An 18,991-nucleotide genomic window follows, 5' to 3' on the forward strand; every position below is an offset into this window, starting at 1 on the left:
AAGTATGAGGGGTTTGGTTTTTTTTTCCCAGGCAAGCTAGGACACTTGGTTAATTAAGAACTTTTGGTAAATATCTCTCCTGCTCCTTAATGGTTTAGGGGAATCCAAGTTTTCCTATCTGCTTTTGTAAAGCATACTTCAGCTTAATTAGAACACCAGCTGGGTTGTAGAGCTTGGGATTATCTAAAAAACGTAAAGAGCACCTACAGAGAATTCATGTTCTAGATGTCGTTGACATTGCCATATCAATTTGAACCAGAGTCATGGATAAAACTAATTAATATTAGGTATACAATCCCAATGTCAGATTTTCAAAGGAATTGTGTTTCTCTGACAGATCTTAGTCTGGCTCCTAATGAATCACAGGAAGGCAGTCTCTCTTATTAAAAAAATACATTATTTCCTGGATTACTTTAATTTTTAATGTTTTCTTTCATGAAACTCCAATGTTCTCCTATTGCAAGCTGAGCTAAGTTTATTTTTTTGCTGACACTAAAATGCCAGTCTGTTATGAGCTGTTTGAAATCATGTTCTCTGTTTTGACTCTCCACTTTGTTTGACACAATGCTGATTTCATCTTTTGTCTTCTGTGTTTCTTTTTCCCTTGTTCTTGCTTCTTTGATTAAAAAAACCCGAAGGCAAACAGAAACGTAACATCTGTCTCTCACATGTTTGCAAATCTATTTAACTAATTCTATGAGCTGTCCAGGATTTATACGAAGCATTTTTTCATTAGATACGTTTGTCAGTATGAAAAATCTAATCCAGTAGGGATTACAAAGAAAATCACTCATTTAAAGATCCTATTAAAAATCAATTTCTTAAGACAGGTATCTTGACCCCTGTATTAACAGAGTGCACAGTGGTCTCAGAGCCAGCTACATGGTTCAAGGCGTGGATCACACAGACTTATTGCAAACTTGGCAGCTGAGTCAAGGAAAGAGATTAATGTGCAGTGGAGTGACTGGACATGTAGGGTTCAGGAATCGGGTTTTAATTTACAGCTCTCTGTATGGCTTGGTGAAAAGAAGGCACACTGCTGTGGTGCTGGCATTTCCAGTGTTTAGAAAAACAGGGCTCGCTGTTCATCGCAAGTTGTTTTTACTTTCGAACTTCATTAATTACCCTGACATAGGCAGGTGTCTTGGTGAAACTAGGGTTATTTGGGAAAGCAAGACTCTTCTGGTAGAGTAAAAAGTGTATGGTTTCTTCTACAGTGAAGCCTTGTTTTGTCAAATTCCTCAGCTGCCTGAGCCTTAAGCTTGGAGACCTAGCTAAGCGTTCGGGTGAATGCTTTGTTGTTGCTAGCGCTCAGTCATATCTGGCTGTGGGGTATCTTGCGGGCAGGCTTCATTTGATAGCAGCTTCGTGTGAAAGGCTGGGGGAAGAAGGAGGAATGTGAACAGATACACACTGTTCTGATTCTTTACCATCTGCTCAAGGAAAGTCGCCCTTGGAAGTAGGTCAGAAAACCGGTTTATGTGAGAGGAGACATGTGCATTTCTTACCATAAAACTGCATGTGTTTTTCTGATGCATTTATTTACAAGTATATTTAATATTAAAGTAAGGATTCATATAAGGATTCATAACTTGTGCATAAGTTCAGGTCAATTTTCCCCTCTCAGTTTTGTATGGTTTTTTTTTTCTCTCATTTGTTTAGCTTCAGCACTTTCCCTAAGTAACATTTGTAGTTTGGAGGCCAATGGAAATTAATTGGGTTAATTTGCTTGTAACCAAACCAAAATTTGAACTCCCTTCTTCAACAGCAAAAGATTCATTCCGCATCCCCTCTACTGCCAGTTGCCTTCTTTGTGATTTATCTCTGTTTACAGATAAAGCAGAACACTAACACAGGACAGATAAAGTGAGGACATTCTATACTCATCATATTTTCAGCAAAGACTACAGATAAATGCCTGTCATAAAAGAAGATCAGTTTATTCTTAAAACATGCCTTGATAGCAAGGCAGTTATATTCTTTTTCAGTGTTCCCTGGTAACCATTTCAAAACACATCAGCAGCATTACTGGAGTCTCAAATACTTGAAAGATGAAAAGTGATCCTTTTCATACAGAAAAAAACAAAAACCAGAAAACCTAAAGGTCACTAAAAAATTGTTTTAAAACTTGAGTTTGGAACTTCCAGCCTCTCCCCTTGTCTTAGTAGATGTTTCTATTGTTACAAATCCCTGAAATTCCTAGACCATACTGATGCTGCTCCAGCAGACCACAGGCATCAGAACAACCCAAGATACATTTAGTATTAAAGACAACCCTAGGTACTTTGCTAAGTTATGTCATTAAGCATAAAATTTGGTGATGTTTGAAGGTACTGTGTGAGAACCCCAAGTTCCACTGTACTCTGAATTCAGCTTTATCCTACTGGATGTTGTATTGTCTACCCTCTTTGTCTCCTAAGAGAAACATTTATCTTACACAATAGACAAATTAAATGCCTAATTTTAAATAGAATGGATTTAAAAAGAAAATAAAATCCAACAGACTTAATGAATTCCTGTATCAAGCAACAGGCTTCTCTTGTGCATGTGCCCTGCTGAAAGAAAATTTAAACAGTGGCTTATACTAAGGCAGAAAGATAAAGTGCTGCTTAAACACCAGTTCCCATAACTCTGTTGTTTGGTAAGGCAGAAAACCTTGAGTCCAAGACATGAAAGGCAAAAAATTTATTTACTGAGAATTTGACTCTTCAGCGTGAAAAGTGCAGTGGCCTTGATCCAGCAAAACACTGAAGCCAATGCTTTCCTTTAAGCTCATAAATTCATTTGATCTAGTGAGGGCACTATATTTGTTGACCTACTTGCCAGGCTTTTTGGAGGATGTTGGTTGTATTTCTTTACAGCATGCAGGATTAAGCCCTAATTTAAAGAACATTCTGTCCAGTCTGATACTATTGTTATTTTTCTGAAGGAAATGTTTTAATGTAGCAATAGAAGTTTCTGATATTCTCTTTGTTCTGGAGAGTTTGCTCACAACAAAAGGATCCCTTCTGTAGACACACAATAGCATGATGATTAGAGCACTCAGCTGAAGAGGAATGGACCCAGGTTCAAGTCCCTGATCCAAACCAGACAGAGCAGGGAATTGAACCTGGTTCTCTAGTGTCAGAGATTAGGGTACTCCAGTGGGATATCAGCAAGCCAGGTTTCAACTCCCTGTTCTGTCTGGCTTGGATTAGGGAGTTGAACCTCAGTCTCCTTCATCTCAGCTGCGTGCCCTCATCACCAAGCTATTTGGCCAAGATGGGATGGAGTGTTTCGTTCTCAAAAAAAAAAAAAAAAAAGAGAGAGAATATAAAAAAGCCCAAAGCCCATTCTGCTGCACTGGCGTAAAATCTAAATTACCCAATCCTGACACTTTCCACATGATGGAATTGTTTCATGGCCAGGCCTGGAGAGAGCTACTTCATGGTCACATACCGAGAGCGCCAGAAGCAATAGGAAGATATAAAATCCCTCTGTCTCTGCAAATGCAGCTAAAGATGCAGAGATTCAGCTATGTTATCCACATGGCTTTGGCAGAAGCAGAGAAAACAAAACCAGCAGAAGCCTACTGATATGAACAGCAGAGCTATCCCAGTGAACTAGTTTTGTTTAGAGGAGAATGGGTGGGAGGAAGATTAATATTCTGTCAGTGTTGGTGCTGTCTGAGGTGTCTGTGTCAGAGCACAGACTGTCCATGTGAGGCTCACTTGAAACAAGCAGCTTTTTTCCCCCACTGGTTTCCATACTTTTCTCCCTTGGCTTTCCACCTGGTTCTCTCTAATTTCCATACTTGTATCTTTTCATTACCGTTACCGTGTCCTCCTGCTTCCCATAAAGAAATTGTTCTGGCTTAAGCTTTTGTCTTTGTGGTGGTATGCTTAGTTGAACAGTGGTGTAAAACTCTCTGTGAATGTGCTGATGCCAGTTGACAGAAATAGATGGGTTTCAACTGTTTATCTTGCCCTCGTAATCCACACACATATGTTGTATTTCTTAATCTAATCCCAGGCATTTTTAAAGGTTTAAGGATCTTTTCCTATTACTTTCTCTTCTGCTTTCTGTTTTTTAACCAGCAGTAGAACACATACTGATTTTTGACAATCTAGCATGTGGAGTCTTTTATAGTCATTTGCAGAGTTCTTAGTTTACTCTAGTCATATGAAGATCATGGACTGAAGGTCTTTGTCTGTTGGAATTTCCATTGCTGGGTATCTCCAGGTATGAAGTGTGGACCTCTAATTTTGCATGAGTGCTTTTACATTCATTCCCTTGAGATGGAAAATGACTTGTTTGCCAAGTCAACTTTAAAGTATGCATATTTTTATCAAAGTATTCACAGGAGAGTTAGAATGGAAATGGGTTTATGAATTTTAATCAGAGTCATTATTTCCATTCACCAACAGGCAAGCACTTGCTGTTGCAAAATGCATGGCTGCAAATCAGGTTATTATGCATGCACAAGAGGGACTCAGTTTTGCTGGGTATGGACATTTGAGATGCTGCAGTTGTACATTCAGATTGTATTTTCGCCCACCCCCTGCAGTGCCCAGGGCACAAAAATATAAAGTGATGTCTTTATTCCATCTCTCTCCATTTGTGCAGCAGCAGACGTCAAGATGCATGAGAACCTCCTTCGTGTGTTGCTGTTGCCGTGTTAACAAATAGCCTGCTCCAGAAATGGGACATGCACGCTCCTATAATTGTGTGCACATGCTCAGTCTTGGAGCATGCCATGTCATGTCAGCCTGGGGTCATGTTTTATTGCAGACCAAGCCTGACTGCTGGAGGGGTATGATAGGGTTCTTCTCTGTTTCCTCTCGAGCCTCATGGTCAGTAAGCCTGAGACAGTTTTCGCTTTTCAATAGCCTCTCTCGTCAGCCCTGTCAGTGATAATAGCTAGTGACTGACCTGCTGACCCTGGGCAACCTGATTAACACTGAAGTCCACAACCTTTCCTGAAGTCGCCACAATGGGCTTCTGCACAAATGCAGGGAAATCCAGGCCTTGGCATGGCTGCAGGATATTCCTAGGTGGGTTTCTGACCAAATACAGGACATGCAGCACATGAGGGAAACAGACCACAGTGTACATGGCAAAACTAGCATACAGTGTAGTGGTCCAGCAAGGAAATCATCCTCATAATCCATAATGGAGTGTTATCATGTAATTGGATCTCCCTGCTGTAAAACGACCCAAGGCACTTTGTAATCAAGCCACATGCTGTAAACTATTTTACATGAAGTCAGCTGTGTTGCATTCTTCCTGGCAGACACTTTAGAACCTTAATTACATTCATCTCCATCTTTAGTTTACTCCATTGTGCTGCTGTCATTGCAGGATCTTTGCAACCAAGTGCTATGTGTTAATTTCCTCGGTGTTTACTGTAAATTGCAAATTAAGGGTGGCATGATTAACGCTGAATTGTCCTTTTTGTGGAATGAAGTCAAGCTCTTCATTACTTGAACATCAGTTTATTGTGGTTTAATGAGGTACACAGTGTTATTTGTAGCTTGGGGTATCCATTCCAAATAGAGGTCAGTTTGCAAAGAAAGTTGGTTCAGAAACCTGCTGTAGCTACAGAGGTACTCCTCTGTGAACCATGGAGAAGTGAGCTGAGTAATGGTGAATTGGGACTGGGTCTTAATTCTTAAATTAAATGAATAGTAACTATTTATTAAGGCCTGAGCCTTCAGTCTGTCATAGGATGCTCACTTCCTTCAGTAGGAGCTGAGGGTATTTCATCCTTGCATAATATCGTACCTTGTAAAAGTTTCACAGTAAACAATTGTAAGGCTATATTTATGCTTTTGTATTAGTAAATTTACAGCTTTCTTTTATTTAGCAAAGGATGAGCCAGTGAGATTTGAAATGGAATTTGCAGAAGAATTCTGTCATGTTTAATGGAAAGTGTCCAGAAAGGTAACACAACTGCCAATCCCAAATTAAATATTACATAAAGAGAGAGATTTTCGTGATGCCAGGTTTCCAAGGATTGGTTCATTCCATAGTGTTCAAGTAATGCTTTAGTTGTTCTTGATGACTCTTGTTTCACTTCAGTTGCTTGTAGGATTTCCATTTTATAAACCTCTTCTAATCACTGCTGTAAAAACTCACTCTAAGTTACATAGTATATAGTTGATGTTCCAAGAAATAGCCATGCCTGACTCCCTGTATTCTCAGCTGCAATTTGTGTCAGAAATCCAATTTTCCAGTTATGGGAGGGAGGGGGAAAAAAAAAATCAGGTAACATTGATGAAAATTTGTCCTAATTCAAATTCAGTACTTGTAATTACCTGTATAAGCAAACTAAAGCATGGGTAAAGTGTTGAAGGCCAGGCTGGACAAAGCCTTGGGTGACCTGGTTTAGTGTGAGGTGTCCCTGCCCATGGCAGGGGGGTTGGAACTAGATGATCTTAAAGTCCTTTCCAACCCAAACCATTCTATGATTCTATGATTCTGATACTTGACTGCTTGCAATATAGCTAGATCTTCTTCCTCTTTGCTTTTCCCTTCCCCATACAGTTTTCCAGCTCACCCTGCACCATCCAACAATATGTTTTCTGAAAATAAAATGGTTTTCTGAAGCAGTTACCTTCATAATTCACAGTTCTGCCACTGCTTTCATTTCAAGGATAGGCAGACACCAGGTCATTGCTCTGTACAATCCACATTTGGGTTAAAAAGAAAAATAAATTAAGAACCACAGACTGGCATGAAGGTTCTGCTCTTCTCTCTGAAAACCTGGTACCACTCTGTGGGGAGGGACTCTTTGAAAATAGCTCTCACATGAATCTGTGCTGCTGGGCCAACAGTTTTTAACTCAGCTCTGAATTTCCTTCATCTTTTTACTTTTAATGACCACTGTTTCTCAGTATTTGAATAGAGATCTTTTTTTCTGGCTTTTGCTGAGAGTGAATGCTTTTGGGATTTTCAGCTGATGCCTCCAGTGGTAAGTGTCTCAGTAAGAGATATCCAGGAAGGTTAAAATCAACATCAGGTTGTAGAAAAGGCTGGTTTTCATGCGTGTTCCCAAGGAGCAGGCTGCTCAGATCAATTAAGTAATGTAGAAACCATCGCCAGTAAGCAAGTCCCTGTAGTTTAATTTTTCCAGCAGGAGACCAGAATTATACACCTTATTTCTGAGGTCACTTCCATAATTGCAACAACATACATTTTTTATAATAGCTTTTCCTTTTTAATGGATATTTAAATGGAGGTAATTAAATACGGTTATTTCATACCCACCTCCTGAGAGTAAACATAACAGCATGATGAAAATACAAGTGAATTGAAAGTAATAAATGTCTACTAAAAACGACTACATTTTGACTCCCTAAGTAATGTTGGTTGTTAATTGTTAGGACTCTCAGAGTGATAATATGGAGATTCGGATGCCTGCCATACTATAGAAAACTGGATTCCAAAACATTTCCATTAATAAGCTGTTGTTGAAAGTGTTACTGCAGTCAGAAGTACCAGCTGTATATCTCAGGGACAGGCAGTCATGAAATATGGTAGGTAAAGCAGAAGTATAGCCTTTTGCAAATTGGATCCAGTTGCTTTTCTCTTCTGGACTTTTTGGGGCCCTTTTGTAATCCTTAAACTCATCTCTCTGTGCCCTAATCAGTAGACTGATTGACTTGTATTACTGTGACAATACTTCAGCCATATACTTTGTGTTTCTTACACTGGAGCTGGATGGACATAAGGCAACCATTCTCTAAAGGTTAGGAGTTTGGATTGGCACAGGCTGACCCTAAATGCTCAGAATTTCAGATTCTTCTCAACATACTAAAATGTCTTTGGCCTCCCAGACCAGTGCAGATACTGTGTAGGCTGTGACTACCTAATAAAAACATCAGCTGCATTGAGTCCAGTTATGCAAGACCTTATCATAAGAGTTTTCAAACCTTTTTCCTGTTCCCAGTCAAAACTAGAAAGGTAAAAGTCTACAAGAGAATGTTTAAAAAAAGGCAGATAAGGTCCACAGACCTTCTGAAGTTCTGTTTTGAGTTTTGGATGGCATCTGAGAAGATTAGAGTGTTCTAGTTGGTTCACCCCCTGCCTGTTCTCACAGTGACATCTCAGAACTGTTAGCAGCAAGAAATTTAAAAGGTCTTTCAAATTCTCATGAAGAAAAAAACAAACTAAAAAGCGGTAGTCAAAACTTCGTAATTTCACATTGTCTCTGTTATGCTGTTATGTTCTGATTCTCTTTTTGTCATTTAGTAATTAATATTACAAGAACTGATATAAAAGTAATGAACTGCTTTTCCTATTAACAAATGCCTTAGCCTAACTTTGTCACTCAGCTTCCTGTGAAAACTGTTTATAAGATCATATGTGTTTCTGCTATGAACATTATCCCTTCTTTCTACCATATTTACCCACAGCATAAAAAAGTAGTCTGAACCTAAATGAACTTATAAAACAGATACATACAGAACCCATCACAAGCAGTTTTACACCATCTGGGAGTGTAAGTTAGCTGTCCGGGCTTCCTCAGAAGTTAATGGGAAAGAAGAGACACATTTTAAAGGAGATCTTATCCTACTCTAAGGAAAAGTGTAAGGTAGCTGGGATGAATGCCTTCTGAATGGGTTCTTTTATACTGAGCTTAAAGAACTTTTATGGGTGAGACACCTCATTTCACCAGCCTCAAGTTGGACAAATCCCACTCAATGCACTTTGGTATGATATGAATGCCTGCACTTGAAGGGTAGGGCCTTGAGAGATCATCCTTTGTTAACTCTTTTGTTTCCCTCTACCCCCCAAATTAGAACAGAAAGATCATTTTAAAGCAGTAACAAAAATAAATATATGTGGAGAACTGAAATCTGCTTTCTGCCCTGCTTCAGGAATAATAGTCTTCCCTGTAAGACAAAGATATCTGGGGCTACAAAGCAATGGATTTGTAGCTCCCCTCCAGCTAACATCTGTTCTATTCTGCTTCATTATTTCCAAAGTCTGTGTAAGCATATATAACAGAGAATTTGGCTCTGAGTTCAACTTAATTCTTTTAATTGGTGAGAATATTTAAGAGAGAAACGAAAAAAAGGGTAATACCTGGGGGTTGTTAACAAGCAGAGATGATAATGTCCTCAACCCCTTTAGGATAGAGACTAAGAGATAATTACCGTTTGTGAGAAGTTACCAGGAGGTGCAGTGAGGGAAAAACTGCAGTGAGCCATAAAACCACTGACTCTGTTGAGGCCATGGTGTTTAGTCTCCAGAAAAGTTACAAATTTCAGTTCCCAGGCTCATCTTTTGAAAGGTTTTTTTTCTGGAATGTATCTCCAGAAGAGGTCAAGAAAATGAGAAGTGTCCTCAGCATATCTAGAGAAACACAAACTTGTCATTTATGTGGATAAATAGAAATAAACTCATGAACTGAACATATATGTGTGTATAGAATAAAAGTTGAAAAAAAATTTTCCTTGTATTATCTGATCTCCCAGGGTAACTTGTAGCACTGACAAACTTTGCTGAAGACTTTTTTCCTGTATATCACTATATTTAAGTGAAGTCAAGGACATTAAAGAAACATGAATATTTCTGATGATTCTGTTTTTTGACAGGTCAAAGTTTATTTATAATCTTCAGTAGTATTTGAGTGGTCGTTGTATATGATTGCACTCCTAAGCCTGATATTTGTATTAACAAATAGGGAATAAAAAGCTTTAGGTTTGCTAACTAGAAGTTTTCATGCCTTTAATTACTTGAGTGAATGACTCAAGACTGTTTCCTCTCTTGCAGGAAGATCAATATAAACTCCCTTTTAAAGTGATGAAACTTATCTATTGTACTCACATTTCTACAGAAATGAACAAAATACTTTTCTAACCATGACTTCAGATGTGCTGTGAAAGATCATCTTCAAAGATTGACAGTAGTAGATTATTATCAACCAAGCAGGGAGCTACAAGGCACTTGGCTACATATTTTAGAAGGTTTATAGACAACTATCCCACAAATGTAACTCAAAAAATACATCCTGAGTACTAAAGGTGGATGTATTTATAGATGCGCGTGTACATGTGAAGTATATAATGTGTAATGGTGATTCTTTGATTACCTTTATATTATATCTGAAATGAAGTGTTTGTATATTCCCATCATTTGTGGTATGTATTTGTTGGTCTAAGGTTTACTCTGGGTAAAACTATCCTTAAAGCAAACACTCAGTTCTGTGTTATATCTCTGAACCTGTAGGTTAACTCCATGTGGTTTCAACTTCAACCATTTAACAATAAATTATTATTTATGTAAACTGTCAAATCCACACAGGACAAGCAACTGCAAAAGAAGAAACTGAAGTACATAAACCATAGCAAGAAACATAAGGCTCCCATAAGAGACTTTCCCTTTCTGTATTTAGTCCAGTAAGAGTGAATTATTCATTACAATCAAGCAAAAGCTCCCCCAGTTTTGCTATTTCATCCACAAGTTTGTTGAAAATTAAAGCTCAGTGTGAAGCCTCCAGAGAGTTAAATAACACCTGCAAAGAACAGAGATTTCTCTGTAAGTTAAATTGCTGTTTGATTGCCCAACCGTCAGCAAAAATTATAATTGGGAGAAACTTAATATTTTCTCTGTATTTAACTGGTGAGGATTTTGTGGAGTGTCATTTTACGTTAAGTAGTAGAGTCATAATTTAGAATGTTTTACAGCGACTAACTGTGTTTATTTTAATAGTGAGATTTCTATGAGATTTCTGTTGCTGTCAACTGCTATTGCAACTTTATGCAATACACAATTAGAAACCTGTCAATCATAAAGAAAATTGTCAGAGACAGGCTTTAAACTATGGATTTTTTTCCTCATAATTTCTTGTGAATGTAGAAATCGATACTTTCCCCTACCTAGCTGTATCTTATGAGATAGCAAGGTAAGTCACGATTTTGATCTCTACATCCGTAGCATATGTACACTCAGCAGCTCCCTGGACAGCAGAGGAAACTACCTAAGCTGTAAATTTTTGTTTCTTCCAGATATTTCAGGTATACACTCATAACTAACTTGAAAAATTAATGTGGAGCTCCTAAGTCAAATTGGATATTAACATTATTATCTATGCGCAAAGGAGAGAGAAAGAAAAAAAGTCAAAATGTCTTGTTGCCATACTGTGTGCTGCATTGTTACACACTGAGGTATCATTGCCTGCATTTTTCTTGACCCCTCTGTAAATTCACAGCTCATGTTTGGAGCAGGATTCAGGCTTCTGCCTCATGACAGTAAGACAAACACAGCATGAAATGGATAAAGCTTTTACTATTCAAGATAGGTCTACAGCGAGCCTCAGACAGACTTCTTTTTACCTGTCCTCTGAAGAGAACCAGCTCTGGGCCACAAGCCAAGTATCCCTGCTAGCAAGAAGTAGTGCTGAATTCACCAGTTTGTTCAGAGAATTAATTGCTTGATTCAGGCAGGTCACCATGTTACCATTACAGGATGTGCCTTCTGCATGGGCACTGCTTGGGCTCTGCCTGCTCATCTTTGGGCAAATGTGCTTTTGAGTGGCTTAATTTAAATCACAGTGCACAACTTACTTACTTACATGATTGCAGAGTCTAAGCTTTACTTACCAGCAAGCTCTTTGCTCTAAGGAATATACTTTTGAATTATGTACAGAATGATGCCAAGAACCAGTTGGTATAGTCTTCTGTCCCTCCTTATTAATCTTTTGCAACCCTTCTAATTTCCGTGCTTTGCAGAGAAAGCTCAAGTTCTTGTCTCACTGAACTCAAATTTAGGATTATATTCATAGCTGTTGGGTTGGAATTCTTTTTCTTTCTCCCTTCCCTTCCCTTCCCTTCCCTTCCCTTCCCTTCCCTTCCCTTCCCTTCCCTTCCCTTCCCTTCCCTTCCCTTCCCTTCCCTTCCAAAAAAGAACCCAACTGGTTAAAGCCTAAGGGAAGAGGAACATATCTGAGAGAGTGACAAGTGGCTTCAGATGTGTAGTTTTAGTGCACATCTGTACTAATAGTGCAGATTAAACTTCCTTAATGCAAATGAAACTTTAGTGCAGTGCAACTTGCTTTAGTGCATTCCTGTTATATGCCTTTTACAGTTAGTAGAATAAAATGTCCCTGGTGCCAAAGGCAAACACATAAGAGACAGGGAACTGATAGCTGCATGAATGTGTTAGACAGTAATATGTTGTAGGTGCTGCTGCTGCTACTATACATAATAGCTGAGCTATTCTTACTGCGCCATAGCTAAGGGCTAATATAACATAGCTTTCATTTCCTTGGATCAACATGGGATGTATTAAAAAATAATTTGCTGGGCAAGATGGGGCTTTTCAGGCTCAGATAATCCTGCCTTCTCCAGAGGTCACTGAGAAGTGTAATGAAATAACAAATACCTACTGACTGACTAATCTTTCTTTTCCACAATACTTCAAAGCATTTCCCTTTTTTCACTTAAGAATTGAACTGCAGGTAAACAGGCCTTCAGCATAGAATTGTCTGTGAAAGTCCTGCCGTGGGCTTCAGCTTCAAGCTTGTCATCTCTATGTCACTGTTGTATTATCCTAGAATTTAACTCAGCTGTTACAGGGCTAGGGAAAGACCTGGTGTTTGGCTCAGGGCTCTAGGGAAGAGGAGAGGAAGCAGGTGTGTTTTGTAAGCAAATGCCCATGTGTCAACATTCATGCACTTGACAGATGAGTATATCTGCTCCAGCTGCACTGTTCTAAGACTGGAGCCTTTAGTGTATATTTATCTGACGTATTATGTGTCTGAAATGCGCTATTTTCTTTCAGAGAATAACTTTGTGGCATAGGGAATGTAATTATGAGGATGATCTAGCATCACCACAGGATCCTACAGTGTGAACCAAGTAACTAACAGCATCAGACTGGGCTATGTATGATATAGTGGGAGTTAACCCTTATCCAAGGGAAAAGTGAAAGAGGCAAAGAGTTGGCTATCATTTTACAGAGAGGAAAAACAATCCACTGGGAGAATATACGTTGAGAAAGGCAATGGTAGTTCAGAAGTTCCTCAAAAGAGGAAATCCGAAAGAAGTATTGTGCTATTGTCTTCCAGTCCATGTTTCAAATGGTTTGTGTCATGTACAAACTTTTGTTGTTTCAAATCCGTTCTTCTAAAAATACAACACCCATGGAAAAAAATATCTTAAAGAAGGAAAAAACAGTGTCTAAAACTGAAAGAAAAGGACCCAAGGTATGCAAACCATATTCTCTCTTGCTATAGTGCTGAAGGTTGTTTTTCTGTTCCTGCTCTATGTTACAGATATATACCTGAACTTAGATACTTGTCTTTGAATTATGTTATGAACTTGTCCACAGTTTATGAGGATTTGTGTATAGGGAGTCACACCTATTTCTAAGTTTGAATTATTGTTGGAATTTAAGTGCTGCAAAAAAAGGAAACAAGAAAAGAAAAAAAATCTCGTTTTCTAGGTTGCCCTGGGGCCAAGAAGAATGAGTTCCTGACGAGTGTTTTGGATGCATTGTCCACAGATATGGTTCACGCAGTCTCTGATCCATCGTTGTCTTCTAGCCGGTGGGTTTTATATCCTTTTTGTGTGCCTTTAAGAGGACTCCGGCAGTGGTGAATGAATTGTTGAGGGCTTTGAGAAGTTATTCTTCTTATGCCTTCACAAAGGGTGAATTTCCAAGAACCTATGTAGGAGAATTTACTTCACTCCACACTGTGGACTCTCTGCACTGAACAGAGATGCACTTGATGGCTGAATTCTCAGCAGCAGCACAGCTTAGTGTTTATCTGTAGCTGCTGGTGCAACTGTATCTCAGTCTTTGTTCTCTCAGGCCTTACTTGATGAATGTGTACTACTTTTCTGATGCATATTTTGCCAAGTTTCTTGTAAAACAAACCAATGCTATCAACAATCACAGGCAGAATTAAAAATATCTAAGTGCTGTCAAACTTTGGATGTCTGCAGGACAGTAACTTACCATCTGAAATTGAGGTGGCATTTATTGTTATAAGTTATCCTGTAATTCAATACATTTGGGTTTTTTCTCTCTAAGAACATCCATCATGGGTTGTAATTGGAGCCTAGGTATTTGGCAACGCTGACTGTTGACCTGCTTTAGTTGGGTATAGTACCTGTTTTAATGTGTCTGCTGTCTATGAAACTCTCTTTTTCTCTTCTATTTCTCTTTTCACTTTTCTCTATTTCAGGAAATGAAAGGGGACAGCACTGTTTACTGAGCATGGTGCTGACCTCAACACAGTTTCAGAGAGTTAACAAAAAGCAGATTCTAATCCTAGTTCTAGTATAAAATTTAGGATACAGTTGACCAACATGAAAAAAAGATGGATTCACTACAAGAAGCTAGTGTCCAAAACCAGGGAGTCTTATCTGACAAAGCATCTGACAGTGATTAAACTATTCTGAAATAAAGATAGAAACTAAGGTTTATGTATAAAAATGAAAACAAAGCTGTTGTTTTCTGTTACAGGGTTTCAGAGCCTGATCCAAATCATACTCTGGAGGAGAGAGTGGTCCACTGGTATTTCAAACAGCTAGATAAAAATTCCAGTGGTGATATTGGCAAGAAAGAAATCAAGCCATTTAAGAGATTCCTAAGAAAGAAATCAAAACCCAAAAAGTGTGTGAAGAAGTTTGTGGAATACTGTGATGTTAACAATGATAAGTCCTTGTCAGTTCAAGAATTAATGGGCTGCTTGGGAGTAACAAAAGAAGAAGGTAAAGCAGAAACAAAGAAACGCCATAGTAAGCGCTTTTTCTGTCTTTTTCACTAGATTCTTCAGAGCTGATTAGGTCTTATATTTGTATATGCCAGAAGTATACAAAATAAAAGAATACACCTGCCTGTAGCTAATGCAGTGGTTGTTCAGAGCAGATGGCAGGAAAACTGCTTCTGTGTACACAAATCATCACTCCCATAGAATCAAAACTTCCTGTTGATTCTGACCATTAAATGTATTACAGTAGGAAACCTAAAAGGATACCATAACATCAACAGTTCTTGAAAAGCCAATTTAGTGTTATTGCAGCACTGTGTCCTGAATGAGTAAAGTACCGCACCTGTACTTTTTGGATTCCTGCTGGGAAGGAAGCACATTGTCGAGCTTTCTAATGACTTTTCATTTCTCAAATGTGGTTTAGAGATACAGTGAGGAATGCAGTTATCTTCCAAAGAGGTGGAACAGCTGCTAGTACACAGCCACCTTATCTTGCTACAGAACTGGTGAAGGAGAAACAGTGAACAAGAGTGTGTAACGGTCCCTGCAGAGTTCAGTCACACAATTCCTGATAATAAGAAGTTCAAAAACCCTATAATTGTTAACAACAACAGTAGGTCCTCATACAGTAAGAAGTTATAGAACATGAATTGTTTTGTTTGTCTAGGGCTCAAAATGAACCCAGGATAGTAAAATAAAGGTGTCATAAGAAATGAAAGCATGTCAAGTGGGAAATGCAGACAGAAAAAAAACGGTTTCCACAAAATTGGTTGTAATCAAATCTAGAAAGTAAATGCTTCAGAAAGACAGAATAGTTCTACATTGTAATAATAAAGTGGCCATGGCTCACAGAAGCAGATCTGTCAAAACAAATATATCAGATCCAGGATTTTGTTTTCTGTGTTTTTTGTGGACTTGATAATAATACCTTGCAATTTTCACTCAGATGATGGAAGTAAAAAATGTTTATATAAAGGTGAATGACTGTAGTTATCTTTATGCTGTAAATTAAACGTAGTATCTTCTTTTTTATTTACACTATTTGGCAGATTAGTTTTTGAAGTGGAGGCCATTATGGTCACTTCATATGTTAACAACCGGGTCAAGACACTTCTGCTGCAACTGGCACTCCTTCGTCCCTTGTACATGAAAATTTGTGACCGAACTCATTGCCCCAGGACTTAGAGGAAAACCATAACAAGTCTCAAAGCAAACCCAGTGCCCATTCTGGTGAAGCACCACCCCCCCACCCCCCCCAAGATTAGGTGAATCTGCCTGTTTTGGAAAAGAAAGTTGTAAGATGCATGAAGTTATATGAAGATCATGCACAGATTCAGACAAAGTAAAAATTAGGTTTACCGTAACTGGAGATTTTTAACAGAGCTTCTTAAAAAAAAACCCAAAAACAATGTAGTCAATGAGGAGAACACTTATTTTTGGAAGGAAAAAAATAGCTCAGAACTTCTGCATTGAAAAATAATGGCATCTGCTTGGGAAAAGTTTCTAAACCAAGCCACTTGGGTGCTTTCCTAGAAATACATGCTTTTAAAGACAAGATAGTAAAAGTTGCTTTTGTTGGACTATCAGTATTCTGTTTAGTTTCTCCTGCTTGATAATTAAACTTTTATTTCTGATAGTCCTTTCACTACCTTTGCCACTTTGCTACAACTAGAGTTACATTTCTAGGAATAGGTGAGACCCTGTCACATGAGGTGTGAGAGCTGAGATAAGGAGGTGGCTCTGTATCATTCTGTGTGAGTCCCAGGTATCTTACAAGAATCATTTGAAGCCATGTAAAAGCCAGAGAGCTGTAAAACATTATTTTTCAGGGGGATACTTGTTGCTGCAGTATTTTTCAAGATCTAGTTTTGTCCCACTTTGTCCCAGTACAGCTTGACTGACTAACAAAGTGACATGGAAGACAAAAGAGAGCAAGTTCCTCCTAGCCTCCCAAGTTTGTTTGTGGAGTCGAATGGGCCAGCAGACTCAAATAATTGTTTTGCTTTGTTGGTTTTTTTTCCCCCTATTTAGAGCAGTCTTGGACTTTGCCACCAAAAAACTTAAAACTCAGGGATAATCTTGTTTTACAGATCAAATGAGAACAATGTCTTTGGCTGTTCCTACGCAGTATCTTTAAGTAAAGTGAGTGCCTTCAAGACAATCTGCTTGTACATGCTTCTTTGCCACTGGGATAATAGGCTATATTTACTACTAAAGATTTAAGAAGTTTGAAATGCTGGACACTGACTAGATAAATCTGTCCTAAGCAAATGTCACATATTAACTGTCAAGAAATGCCGTCATTCAACTTTCATATAATTCCATGAAAGAAGCAACATCTGTGTTGAGCAGAGAGATAAGCAGATGTTTCAACAAAAGATCTGAAATATTTTATCTCATTTATTGAAAGCTGTACTCTAAAAAATGCCTTTTCAGAATGAGGGCTTCAGTTCTTGGGAATGTTACATATAACTTGCAAACCATATCAATGTTTTCTTTTCCCTCCTTTAGCGGCCCCTAAAACCAACATTGAGAGCACTTCATCCAGCAGGCAGGTGAGTATTGAGGAGAGGAGGATATCCCTTCCTTCCTTGTCCAGCTAATCTTCTTGGGGTTTTAGCAGTTATCATTGCAGCTTCAAACTGCATTCATCTTCTATTCTGCAGATTTCCCAGGAAAATGTAAAGCAGCATGATGATTAACAAATTCTGACAAGTTCTCTCTAAGGAAAGCTGAATCAGTCAACTGCTGGTGCAGAGTAAATGTTTATAAAGTGCAAAGTAGACTAGGTTTGCATGCGGATGTTTTCTATTAAAGTATAAATTGCCATATAGGTTAGTGATAATTACATGAGTGTAACTGAGCCCTCATGAGTATTCTGCATTCCTGAATAATAACATTACTGTACACTTCTAGATGTGCACTGTTATCTTCATTTACCTTCTGCTTTAACTGAATTCTGTTAATTTTCCTGTGTGTCATACTGCAGGCACAAACTTACATTGATAGAAATTACTTTGTGGACAAAGCCATTCATTTCCCATGCCCTATGAAAATGTATACATCTCACAAAACCCACTATATTATTATATGGTGGCTTTAAACACCTTTTAAAATCTTAGTGAAGAGAAAAGAGCTGTCACTTTCAAATGCCTTTGCTGGCTGAGCAAAATGACACTGGTGAACTAGGATTTGCATCTGTCTGCTGATGTATGTTGAAACTAAAATTGGTGAGGTCTGCAGAATGATTCTAGCAAATAAAATGTCAGGTGCCCTGGCAACATAATCCATGATTTGGTTTTGCATCAATTTTCTGCAAAGACTTGATTTTGTTTTTCGGAGTAACACCAGTGTATGTCATTCATGGAATTTTGGCTACTCAAAGCATTCAGTGCTACAAAAGCCACAAGAGCAGAATTTTTAAATCAAGGAGCAGAATACACTGAAAAGGAGGAACTCAGGTAGCTCAGGGAAAAAAAAAAAAAAAAAAAAAAAAAGAAAAAGATTAAGATTAAGAAAGGGTTTTTCATTTGTGTGTCTCTATTTTTATAATCATTAACACTAAACATGCATTTTTCTGGACAACATCAACACAACTTCCTAGCACTTTTGCATGGGTCTGAAGAAGGGCTTCTGAGTCTGCCAGTTATTTGAATGGTCAAGTGATAGAATTGCCTTCATACTATTTTTGCCTCACTTTTGTATTAGTTAAATGACTAATGCCCACAAAAGCACCAGTAAATGATGAAATGTTTTAAAGAATATTAATATGAAGATATTATAAGGACAGGTAACCCTGCAGCTGGGAAAATAGGAATTTGGGAAAAAAGTATCCCAAAACCATAATTGTGGTTAATCTCTTCCCATCTATCAGAAAGCTAGATTAATTTGTTAAAAACTGACTCCAAGATGAACTTCCCCACCAGCCAAGAGAAATTTTCCTCTCATTGTTGCTAGTCAATTTGTTACTTGCTTTATCTCTTGATTTGTTTGATGTTAGGTTCACGCTTCCTAAGGCAAGCTCAACACTGATTGTGGGTCCTACCAGAGACCTCCTACATACCTTTGATGGAATATAAAATACTCTCACAGCTAGAGGGATGTGATAAGTTTCTGTTTGTTTAAACAAATGTTTGTGATCTTAACTTTTCAAGTTTGCCCTACAAATCACTTATGCTTTAAACAAGGCAGCATGAAAACAATTATCCTGTCAGAACTCACAAACTTTCAAAGGGGATATTTTAATTATATAATGGCAATTACTGGCACACGTGCATTACACTTGAA

At 38.2% G+C, this 18,991-nt stretch overlaps 1 protein-coding gene across 3 annotated transcripts in view; it reads left to right on the top strand.

The window, feature by feature from the left end:
• SMOC2 (SPARC related modular calcium binding 2) overlaps nt 1-18,991 on the top strand; it is a 138,641-nt gene that overhangs the window by 118,283 nt on the left and 1,367 nt on the right. For 2 of the 3 annotated variants that reach the window (XM_057406964.1, XM_057406966.1), the window contains exons 10-12: nt 13,432-13,534; nt 14,458-14,732; nt 17,216-17,259. In XM_057406964.1, coding sequence (XP_057262947.1) covers nt 13,432-13,534; nt 14,458-14,732; nt 17,216-17,259 — 422 coding nt within the window. The remainder of the gene's footprint in view (nt 1-13,431; nt 13,535-14,457; nt 14,733-17,215; nt 17,260-18,991) is intronic. The other variant, XM_057406965.1, reaches the window with a different exon arrangement.

The sequence above is a fragment of the Pezoporus wallicus genome, unplaced genomic scaffold (genome assembly GCF_028554395.1).
Source record: "Pezoporus wallicus isolate ANWC-B61680 ecotype Strahan unplaced genomic scaffold, APGP_CSIRO_Pwel_v1 scaffold_6362, whole genome shotgun sequence".
In the NCBI taxonomy this organism is placed as follows: Eukaryota; Metazoa; Chordata; class Aves; order Psittaciformes; family Psittacidae; genus Pezoporus; species Pezoporus wallicus.